We start from the raw sequence: 12,076 nt of genomic DNA on the forward strand, positions 1-12,076 counted from the left end.
GCTTCCGCAGGGCTCTGTCAGCCTTCAGCTCCCGCTACACAAGGCAGGAGGTGACTGCTGCTGATCCGGGAGTGCCAGCTCAGTGCATCTCTCCTTCCACTAATGTGGGGCCAAGCAGCCTGGGAATGAGACAACAGATCCTTGGCACTGAATGCATCAAAGTTCAGAGCTGCTATTTTGGAGACTGCTTCAAATGCTGAGCCTGCCCCCAGGCTGATGTGAGCTAACAACAGAGCCCAAAACCACAGAATGGTGATTAATGCTTCAAGGGTGGGTGTCAGGAGCATGGGGCCAGTGGTGCCCAGTGACAGAACAAGAGGGAAAGAGCCCAAATAGAACAAATTCCATCTAACCATGAGGAGAACTTGTTGGATTTAAGGGTAACGGAGCACTGGAGCAGGCTGCCCAGAGAGGTGGTGGAGTCTCCATCTCTGGAACATTCCAAACCCACCTGGACATGTTCCTGTGTGACATTTTCTAGGTGCAGCTGCCTTGGCAAGGGCATTGGACTTGATGATCTCTGCAGGTCCCTTCCAAGCCCTACCACCCTGTGGCTCTGTGGAGATAGGACCTTTTCTTCCAGGAGCCAAAAAAATCTCTTCTTAATGATAGAGCAGGACAGAAGAGAGATGGACCTGGGTGTCTGGTGACAGGGGAAATTTAGGTCAGGAAGCAGGAATCAGAAAATAACAGATAGAACTCATCCTGCATCTCCCTGGTGCCTGATAGGGACTGCAGAACTTTGGGGTGATCGACTTTGGCTTAAGAAACTCAGGCAGGTAATAACAGATTGCAAGATAAAAGAGCCAGGCCCCAGGCTGGCAACGCATCTGCTTTCTCCCCACACTTAATGGAGATGAAGCAAGTCTGGCTGGGGTTAGTGTGCCTGATTGCTCAGGGAGGGAAAAGAAAAAGGAAAGGGAGGGAGGGAAGGGGGTGTGGGGAAATAAATGCCCTGGGTTTGGGTTTTTCCCCCCCTTCTATTCATTAGGCTGTCGATAAGGCTCGAGCCTGGCATATCGACGGTGGATTAGCTGCACCCGGCTCTGTGTACCAGAGCAGTGCCTTTTTAACCCAGCTTGTTTCCAGATCAATACAGCCATCAGCATTGGAAAATTAGCCCCAGACGAGATTCCAATACTCAGGCTGCTCTGTCATGCTAAGAGGGGCTCCTGCCCAGAGCGCAGCAGAAGAGGGAAAGGAAAAACCATTTGCTAGCAAGGGATTAGGAATTTTCCACCGATCCTCCCTGAGGCTGCCTCAGTGCAGTGAGTGCAGCAGGGCCCATATGTCCCAGCACACCAGCTCCTCCTGCCTCACTGCGTGTCCCTCACAAGTCCCACAGCAGGGCCACGGGAGCTGTCTTGCATGAACGTCCATCTGCCTGACCACCAAGCGTGGCCACGCTCGCATGTCCCATCTTGAGAGGCTGTGCCTGCCTGCACGCCTGAAGAGCACACAGAGGATCACTGAATTCTCTTGGCTGGGAAAGGAGCTTTAAGATCACTGAGTCCAAGCCTCAGTCTAAGACCACCATGGCCATTAAACCACGCCCCAGAGTGCCCACACACTTCTTGAACAGCTCCAGGGATGGGCACTCCACCACCTCCCTGGGCAGCCTGTGCCAATCCCTGACCACTCTTGGAGCAAAGGAATTTTTCCGGACCCCTCCCCAGCTTTGTTGTCCTTCTCTGGACACTCTCCAGGCCCACAGTGTCCTTCCAGGAGTGAGGAACCCAAAACTGAACCCAGTATTCAAGGTGCAGCCTCACCTGTGCTGAGTACAGAGGCACAATCCCTACTCCTGCTGGCCACACTATACCTGACACAGGCCAATCTTAACCACCACGAGCTCTCTACCACCCTTTGCCAGCCTTCCTCCTGATCCTCCTCCTCCTCCCAGGAGTAGATTCTCCACACACAAACACATATTGTTGCTAGGCATACACACACCTCCACAAAGTACACAAATCTGCCAGCTCGCTCTCCGCTCTCATTTCCTCCAACACAAGTTTTCCTGCAAGCTTTGCCTCCAGCATGGAAAACAAAAACCCATCAAAATATGAGGACAGCAACAGAACAGCAGCACGACTTTGGCAGCCACTGCTCCAGCCTGCCTCAAAGCCCCATGATTACTCCAGGAGAGATGGATAATCCCATTGCTCCACTGGGATTCTCCAAGCCTGTTGATCAGCCCCTACATTTGCACCGAGCTGTCTTGAACGTTCACTGTAGGAGCCAGGGGAGGAGCAGACAGCAGGGCAGCACATGACAGAAATGAAGGCACCGAGCCCAGCTGCTCCATGAACCCTCCTCCTCCTCCTCCTCCTCCTCCTCTTACCTTGCACGATGAGGTGGACACGTGATGTCTTGGGGTGATTGTCTGTCTGCACGGAGCAGGTGTAGGGGCCCTCATCGTACACATCCACATCCTGGATCTGGATGCTGTACTGGGTTTTGGTGTTGGCCAGGAGCACCACCCGGGGGTCCAAGCACCACTTGTCATTGCCCGCATAGAGGATGCTGCTGCGGTTCAGCCAGGCCACTCGGGTGACTCGGTTGTCCACGGAGCACCTGGGGAGAGGCAAAGAGGTGAACTGTCAGCGTGTTGCTCTTTGGAGCTCTCTACCACCCCTTCCACAGCCCCTCCTGCTTCTCCTGGCACTGTTTTCAGCTTTGGTGGCAGCAGTAGTGTGTGAGACCAAGTGTCCAAAGAGAATGTTCAGCACTTCACCTGCCGTGCTCAGGGCACCAATACTCATCCAAACTGGTGGCTTCAGGGACCCTCACAGTCAACAATTATTTGGCACACAGAGGTCAGAGCCACCCAGTACCATTCACCAAAAGTCCTTTTGCTCCTCTGTTCCCTTTTTGTTCCTTTGGAAACCCAGAGACAACCACAGCCAAGCCCAAACCTCTATCTGATGTCCAAACCGCACTTCTTAAGGGGGCTGCAGGTTACAACCTCCTGCCCAAACCCATCCCTTGTCAGTCCCTCCACACCCCCTCCCATCCCTGCAGCCAGGCAGAGTGGAGCTGGGAAAGCAGCTGATGCTGCTGCACACAGGAGGGAGGAAGATCTATCTCAGGAGCAAGCCAGCTCTGACACACCTCTAGAGACCCCCTGCGTGTCCTGCGTTTGTCCCCTCTGCCAGCTCCTCCTTCCCCACCCATCACCCGCACCGCTGCCTCTCCCTCACTTCCCACTGAGCACTTCACTGATCGAGTGATGTTCTGCAGGGAGACAATGTCTCCATCCTGCCTCGTTAAGAACCTGAATCCTCTTGGAAGACAACTTTGCTCCTGAAGGAGATGATTTTCCTGTCCAGGTCAGTGGGGGTCAGTCTCGCTCCGCCCAAAGGTCTCTACCAGCTTTGAAACCCTCCAACGCCACAACCCCCAGCGAAGTGTGAGTCCTCCACTTCCACAAATCATCTCCAGATAAATAAAGAGCAGAGAGCCTGGAGGCTGCCTGCTGGCCAAGCAGAACCCTGAAGGCCCCAGGGCAGCTACAACTCAGCAAGTTTCAGAGACAGACTGAGGGAGCTGGGGCTGGTCAGCCTGGAGAGGAGAGGGCTCTGAGGAGACTTTATTGTGGCCTTCCAGTATCTGAAGGGGGCTACAAGAAAGCTGGGGAGGGACTTTTGAGGCTGTCAGGTAGTGATAGGACTGGGGGAATGGAGCAACACTAGAAGTGGGCAGATTCAGATTGGCTATTAGGAAGAAGTTTCCCACCATGAGGGTGGTGAGATCTTGGAACAGGTTGTCCAAGCAGGTGGTGGAAGCCTCATCCCTGCAGGCTTTTAAGGCCAGGTTGGATGTGGCTCTGAGCAACCTGATCTAGTGTGAGGTGTCCCTGCCCATGACAGAGGGGTTGGAACTGGATGGTCCTTGGGGTCCCTTCCAGCCCTGACAATTCTGTAAGTGTGGGATTCTGGAGCTGCCAGGACTCAGCTGTGTTCTGCTGGATGCTGCTGGTGCAGGGGAATGTTCCTGCACAAAAGCACTCCTCCTAAGATCCCCTCCTCGTAGTCTCCCCAGTCTCCTTTACCTGTGCAGAGCCTGGGATGAAAATGAACTTTGGGGGAGCCACTGGGGGAATCTCACAGGGGCAGCTTCCCCTCCAGGAGGTTCACAGGCTGTAGATGCCAGACTGTGGTGGCACAGGGGTGAAGAGCAAGGATGAGCCTATCTGTGGCACAGGGACTGATCTCAGCACTTTAGGGACCATTCCCTCTCTATATGTCCTCACAGGTGGGTGCTCTCTCCTCCCATATCTGCTCCTGAAGGTCCTGACCCTGGGACAAGCTCATCTCACCCAGCCCTGTGGCTTTTGAGGAAGCATCTCTTTGGCTCCAGTGATTACCAGAGAAGCTTCAAGCACCCACTCAGCACCAACACAAGGTATAGAGGTTAGGGAGGAGAGATCCCCAGGAGGTGACACACCCAAGGTGAGGTAGACAGTCTGCAGCCCAGGAGTCTCCTCCTGATTTGCTAGGCAAGTACCCAAGCTACTGCACCATCTCCTCTTTCTGGTGAGAAAAACATCCCATAAATTACAGCATTTTACTGCTGCTCCATAATGATATTACGATAATAATAAATTAAATGGGAGCAGATTTTTATGATCCACATTAAAAAATGCAATAGATCCAGCCTGGGCTGAACACCAAGAACCTGGGCTCTGCTCTCAGCTGCATTACAACTTGACCAAAAGCAGACACTTTAGCTACTCAAGCTGAACAGAATTTGAGATCCTTTTTTTTCCCTCCCCACAGGGTGGTTTTAGGATGTTGTACTCTGAAGCCAAACTTTGCTGGTTGCACAGATCATACAATGCAGTGAGCTGCAAGGGACCTTTAAAGGTCATCTAGTCCAATTCCCCAGCTAGATCAAGTTACTCATCCAGCCTGACCATGAACATCTCAAGGGATGTGGCCTCTACCACCTCCCTGGGCAACCTGTTCCAGGGTTCCACCAAATGTAACTATCTATGGAGGTCTCTGGAGCTCAAAGTAAATCATAGAATCACTGAACCACAGAACTGTTCTGGTTGGAAAAGACCTCTAAGAACACCGAGTGCAACCATCAACCCAGCACCAGCATGGCCACCAAACCATTTGTTATCCAAGTCATGTAGGTCATAGAATCAAAGGGAGGTTTCAGTGGGACAAGACCTGCAAGGTCATCAAGGCCAAATGTCAACCCAACCCCACCACAGCCTTTAAACTATGTCCCCAAGTGCCATGGCCACACATTGCTTGAACATCTCCAGGGACAGGGACTCCATCACCTCCCTGGGCAGCCTGTTCCAATCCCTGACCACAGCACAGAAATTGTTCCTAATCTTCAACCTAAACCTCCCCTGATGCAGCTTGAGGCCATTTCCTCTTGTCCCATCACTTGTTACCAGGGAGCTGAGACTAACTCCCACCTCACTCCAACCTCCTTTCAGGCAGCTGTAGAGAGCAATGAGGTCTCTCCTCAGCCTCCTCTTCTCCAGAGTAAGCAATCCCAGCTCCCTCAGGTGCTGCTCACAAGACCTGCTCTCCAGACTCCTCACCAGCTCTGCTGTCCCTAGACAGAGGTGAATTTGGCCATCATGAGGCTGTGAACTGGGCTCCTACAGTTGCAGTGACACCAGCCTGTCCCCCCTCACTGCTAGAGCCACGCTGCAGAGAAGAGCTGCCTGATGAGAAACCAGACCTGGCTTCAATTTCTTGGGCTGCTCCCTTTCGTGGAGCTGATCCCTGAGAACCTGTGAGAAGGCTTCACTGAAAATACAAATTTCCTTTCTCCTCCTCCATGCCACAGGAGTGTTTGGGGGGAGCTGTGTGAAACGCATGGGTTTGGAGATGCCTGGATAATAATGGAGGCAGCCAGTGTGCAATCCAAGCATTGCTTCTATCATATGGGCATTTAAGTGCTTTTGAAGAGCAGCAGGGCTCAGGTAAGGCATGAGGCAGCAGTGCAATAAGTGCTTTCGCCCTTCACAGCACCCGGGCACAATCTCTCCTTATCACCTAGGCACGCTGCTGTCCCCGGCATCGGCAGGCTTCACGTTGTGAGTTGATTTTCTTGCCTGCCTCTTAAAGCTCCCAAGCCACTGTGTGTATAATAAAGTGCAGAAGTAGCTCCCAGAGAGGGCAGGCTGCAGCCTCTGGACACGCTGAGCTCTGTAGGGGATGCTGGGTCATGCTCCTACCCCAGCTGCTGCCAAGCGCCCTGCCAAGCCCTGCTCCTCCTCCCATCGGCTGGGGTCCCCGTGGCCACCACTCACTGCAGCGACCCGAAGCTCTTCCAGCCCCTCCATCTGCTCCCCCTTCCCTCCTGCAGCAGCTCCTGTCTCCAGAAGGCTGGCAGAAGCAGGGATGGGAAGCCCTCCTCTCCCACACACAGGCAGCCGAGCGCAAAGCCTTTGGCTCTGGCCGGGAAGCTGGCTCCAAGCACAGGTGGAATGCAAAGCCACCACCGAGCCTGCAGCCTCCTCCTCTTGCCATCTTGCTCCTGGCAAGGTACAAAGTCCCAAGATGCTTCCTCCACCTCGCTGGAGGTTCTCACCCCATGATGTGCCAGGGAGAGAAATGCCCTCGGGGTGCCGGAAAACGACTCCTGCCTCCACAGAGGATAGAAAAATAATGAAGCATGGATGATGAGGTCACCTCCTAGCTCAAGATCCTTAATCCTTGTTATGTTCCTGCTCTGAAGGAAAGGTCTTCTCCTCCAGGAAGATGTAAAACTGCTGTCTGTCAGCACAAGGAGGAGATGTTGCTGCTCCTTTCTCTCCATACCCAGAGCCCCAAGCCTCAGGGTTCCTCCTGCAGAAGGTGGAAGCGCTGCTAACAAACACACCACTGCTGCATCAGCCTGGGGTAGCTACTGCTGGCTTGCAGAGAGATGCACCAAACCCTCTGCTCCCTGCTGCACTGAGGGCACCTCAAAATGACCACAAGTGATGGAGCCTGGGCACTTTGAGAGCCTTGCACACACTAAGCAAAAGTGAGAACTGCTGAAAGTGCCAGCACAGCCCTTGGTGGGGCACAAAGCAGCCCTGGCCAGAGGGTATCAGGCTGCTCTGCAGACACAGACCCGGCCCCAAAATCAAACTGCAGCCACTAAAGTATGGGGAATGCACAAGCAACAGGGTGCCAGAGCTGAGCATTACAGACTGACAAAATGCATCAGGTTGGAAGAGACCTCCAAAGGTCATCTTGTCCAACCCCTCTGCAGTCAGCAGGCACATCTCCAGCCAGATCAGGATGTTCAGGGCCACATCAAGTTTAATCTTGAATGTCTCCAGGGACCAGGCCTCAAACACATCTCTGGGCAAGGTGTTGCTGTATTTCTCCACTCTCATCATGCAGAGCTTCCTCCTAATGTCCAACCTAAATCTCCTGTGCTCCAGTTTCAAACCACTGCCCCATGTTCTATCACTACGTGGTCATTCTGACCACTGATCCCCTTCATACAGCCCCTGGTAGTTCCCTGCCTTCAGAGCAGACACAGATGGCACATGCCAGCTCTGAGATGCCCTCCTGCATTTCCCTCTTTGTTTTCCCAAGTTTGCACACAGAAAATGATGGGAGAGGAGGTGGCCCAGCAGTGGGGGGGAAGGAGGTTTTTAATTACTGAAGTGTAGTAATTGGCACACAACACTTTTAGTTGTTGTTGTTGCCTCTGATGCAGATCGTTGGTGTTCCAGAGGGCTGGGTTGGAGAGCACAGATTGCCTCAACCCAGCAGGACACACAAGAAATGAATAATGTTAATTAGAACTGAAAAGAGCTGAGTGAAATTACCAACCTGATTGCTGTGCTTGCTGCAATTATCAGGGTACAAGCTCCACCACGGGAGGGCAGGGATGGGGCTAAGCCTGGCTCACCCCACCGAAGTCGGTGGCCCAGCCTGAGGCTGTGACTGAGTTGATTCCCCTAAGTTGGCTTCTCCTTCCACCACCACCACCTAATTTTCACTGGTGCCCCTTCTGAAGATTCTGTCTTCCCAAACCCAGACAGTTCAGAATGACAGAATTGTTGCAGTTAGAAAAGGTCTTTAAGATCATCAAGTCCAGCCCCCACCTAACTCTGCTGCGTCTGGTCCTTCAGCACCACATCTGTGTCTTTTAAACACCTCCAGTGATGGGAACTCAACCACCTCCCTGGAGAGCCTGTTCCAGTGTTTGAGAGCCCTTTCAGTCAAGAAGTTTCTTCTGATATCCAACCTAACTCTCACCTGGTACAGCTTGAGGCCATTTCCTCTCCTATCACTTTTTACTAGTGAGAAAAGACCAACCCCCACCTTACTCCACCCTCCTCTCAGATAGTTGTAGAGAGTGAGAAGGTCTCCCCTCAACCTCCTTTTCTCCAGGCTAAACTTGATGAAGTGTCATGGTACTGACCCACCACCAAGCATCCCTAGATGCCTCCTTGTCTTCTCCCCAGTCTAACTCAGCAATTCCCAGTCACTCCCAGACTTTGAAGCAATCCCTTCCACACCCAGCAGTGTTTTGCCTCTGCTTTATAGCTGGAAATCAGGAAGCATCCTGTGATTTAACTCAAACCTGGGTGCAAAACCTTCCCCCTGAGGCTGGGTGAGGGGAGAAGTTGCTCCAGCCTAGCCTGGTCCCCAGCATCCCGTGTCCCAGACAGCACCTTCCAGCCTCTGCACCATCAGCTGTGCTATAAATGATCAACTCAAGCAGGCTGCTGCCGGAGGCAGGAGCTCACAGCCCAGATTTATTTCTGTGATTATCACATTTTATTGTTATTTATTACGATTAATTAAAGGCCAGGCTGGGAACAACTCAATCCATTCAGGCACAGTTCCACTGCTCTCACAGACTTCCCTACGATGCTTTTTCTCCAGTGGCAGGAGGAATTTGGCCATCAGCTCCCGAGTGATGGGAAAGCTGGGGGTAAACTGTGCCATGCTCCTCGGGATACATGCTGCCCATGATTCCCTAAGGCTAGGGTGGGCACAGCATGGACAGACCAAGGTGTGGTTCTCATGGAAGCAGTCTAGAAGGCTGTTTCCTAGTACAACATAGAATCCTAGAATAGTTTGGGGTGGAAGAGTCCTTAAAACTCATCCAGTTCCAACCCTCTGCCCTGGGCAGGGACACCTCCCACCAGCACAATTTGCTCAAAGCCTCATCCAACACCTCCAGGCCATCCACGACCTCCTTGGGCAACTTGCTCCAGTATCTCCCCACCCTCACTCTCAATAATTTCTTCCTCATCTCTAGCCTCAGCCTCCCCTCTTCCAGCTCAAAGCCACTGTCCCTCATCCTAGCACCACAACCCCTTCTAAAAAGTCCCTCTCCAGATATTAAGCCCAAAGCTCTGTTTCCACCCCCAGCCTGGTTTCGCTCTCAGTACCCTTTGCTGTGTTAAGTCATGCACCAGCAATTCCTCCCAGCCCAGCCCCTTCTCAGCAGCATTTACAGCATCTGCTTGCTCAGTGTGCACATGCAGCCTGCGCAGCCTGCGCGCCCCAGCCCTGCACCGCCCCACCCGCAGCACTGCAGCCGCTCCCGGGCCCCCTTCACAAGGAGGACATGAGTCTGGAGAAGAGAAGGCTCAGGGCAGACCTCATTGCTCTCTAGATTGCAGCCAGGTGGGGTTAGGCTCTGCTGCCAGGCACCCAGGGTCAGAACAAAAGGACACAGCCTCAAGCTGTGCCAGGGCAGATTCAGGCTGGATGTTAGGAAGAAGTTCTTCATGGGAAGAGGGACTGGCATTGGAATGGGCTGCCTGGGGAGGTGGTGGAGTCACTGTCCCTGGAGGTGCTCAAGAGGAGGCTGTGTGAGGCACTTAGTGCCAGGGGTTAGTTAATTAGAGGGCTTAGGTGCTAGGTTGGACTCGATGATAGAATCACAGAATGGTTTAGGTTGGAAGGGACCTCAAAGCTCAGCCAGTTCCAACCCCCTGCCATAGGCAGGGACACCTCCCACTGGAAGAGGCTGCCCAAGGCCTCATCCAACCTGATCTTAGAGGTCTTTTCCAACATGGTTAATTCTGTGATTCTGTAATTCTGTAAACTGATGGAGTAAGTCCAGAGGAGGCCATGAAGATGATCAAAGGGAGGGAGAACCTCCCCTGTGCAGACAGGCTGAAAGAGTTGGGGCTGCTCAGCCTGGAGAAGAGAAAGCTCTGGGGAGACCTTAGGGCAGTCTTCCAGTACCTGAAGGGGGCTACAGGAGAGCTGAGGAGGGACTTTACAAGAGCTTGCAGTGCTAGGATGAGGGGCAATGGATTGAAGCTGGAAGAGGGTAGATTTAAACCATCCTCACCCCAGCCACCCTCACAAACTGTCAGATCAGCTGGAGGGCATCCCTTGGGCTTAGAGTGATGTGACACCACCAAAACCACAGCCTCCAGTTCACCTCCTCACATCAGCCAGAACATCTCCAGAGGCTGCAGGGTGTGGAGGTGCCTTTGGATCAGCTGCCACCTTGGTGCCTCTTCAGAATCACACTGAGCTTGTCAAAAGCAGAGCTCAGTAGTGGAAGAGAACAACCTTTTGTATGTCCTGCCCAGCCAGAGTTCCACCCCGGTTGTTGAGCAGGGAGTGGGGGCTCTGGACTGGGAGGTTCTGCCTCTCCCACCGGCTCACGCTGCAGCCTGCAGGGAGTTCCTCGCAAATCCCTGCCCTTGGTTCATGCCCTCGGCAAGGCTCTAAGGATTATTTGGCACCTCCTCACCAGGGAGGGCGAGTTAAGGAGTGTTTGCAAAGTACCTGATCTCCTCAATTGAAAGTTTATACATGCAAATGATTCCCACTAATTGCATTAATAATAATATCCCAGGCTCGGAGAGCTCTGCCTTGGTTCAGTGCCCGGGATTCACCGAGCTGCAAACAACTCCCAGGCTGCTGCTGCCTGAGATGGGTTTATTGGCAAACGCCAAGGAAACAGGAGGAAACCAGACTGGGGAGGAAGGAAGGGCTGCAAAAAGGGCTGGAGCTCTGCTGAGCAAGCACAAGGCAGGGTATGGAGCAGCCACCGGTGTACCCAGCACCTCAGAGGGCTCCGGAGACCCCCCGCACCGGCAGCAAACAGCGGCGCAAAGCAGGCAGGTGGTGCTGCAGCAGGCAGGGGTTGGCTTGTCTGGAAAAGTCTTTCTCTCTCTGCAATGCAGCAGAGCACGAGCACCTTTCCAAGTCCCCTGCTCGGCTCTTCCAGCCCTTCTATTTATCCTCCTATTGTCTCTGCTAACAACAGGGCTCGGCACATCTACAGCATCTTCCCCACCTCAGCATCTCGGAGCGTGCCACAAACATCAATGAGGGCAGCTGCTCTCACACTCTCTGTCCCTAACCTGGGCTCCAACCCCTGGAGCTGACATCGTGGAGTGTCACCAGAGCATGCTCCTGGCCCATCTGCTTGGGTGTCCTCCAAAAGTGTTAATGGCAGCAGGGAATGGCAGTGGTGCCAGCACCAAACTGCCTGCAGGCAGCTGTGCAAGGACACGGCTGGTTTGCTAATGAAATGTCACCCCCGAGCAACTCCTGCAGTGCTGGGATCCTGTGCTGAGCTCCAGGGGCATACTCCTGCAGTGCTGGGATCCTGTGCTGAGCTCCAGGGGCATACTCCTGCAGTGCTGGGATCCTGTGCTGAGCTCCAGGGGCATTTTGGTCTTCTGCTTTTCTTTATCCCATGTCATTAGCCCAAGTGATGGCTTGGAGGGTCCTGGATGCCAGCAGGCAAACAGCCCTGGGTTAAAACCACCCCTTCCAAAGCACTGTCCCAAAGGTCCTGCCTTCTGAAGGGTGGGCACCACACCAGATCAGATGCAAGCTCTGGCAGCTGCCTGCATTTTGCCTGAAGAGCCTTCAAAAGGAGAAAGAGAAAGGAAGAAAATGTCCTCCCCCAAAGCATTCCAGGGCAGTTGGAATTCTGTCAAATAAGACCTCCTCATCTCAGGAGGTGTGCAGGAGAAATTTTCTCTCCCTGCCTCCAGAAACCTTGTTGAGATCTGTCACAAAATGCTTTGGGGGGCACCTTTGGAGGGCATCTAGTCCAACCCCACTGCCAAAGCAGGATCATCTATACCAGGTTGCACAGAAATGTGTCCAGG

General features: G+C 53.3%; 1 protein-coding gene across 6 annotated transcripts in view; it reads right to left on the minus strand.

The window, feature by feature from the left end:
* LOC135191187 (protein CEPU-1) overlaps positions 1-12,076 on the minus strand; it is a 480,880-nt gene that overhangs the window by 67,027 nt on the left and 401,777 nt on the right. For all 6 annotated transcript variants that reach the window (XM_064173250.1, XM_064173252.1, XM_064173255.1 and 3 more), the window contains one exon: positions 2,342-2,574. In XM_064173250.1, the coding sequence (XP_064029320.1) occupies positions 2,342-2,574 (233 nt within the window). The remainder of the gene's footprint in view (positions 1-2,341; positions 2,575-12,076) is intronic.

The sequence above is a fragment of the Pogoniulus pusillus genome, chromosome 38 (assembly GCF_015220805.1).
Source record: "Pogoniulus pusillus isolate bPogPus1 chromosome 38, bPogPus1.pri, whole genome shotgun sequence".
Taxonomy (NCBI): Eukaryota; Metazoa; Chordata; class Aves; order Piciformes; family Lybiidae; genus Pogoniulus; species Pogoniulus pusillus.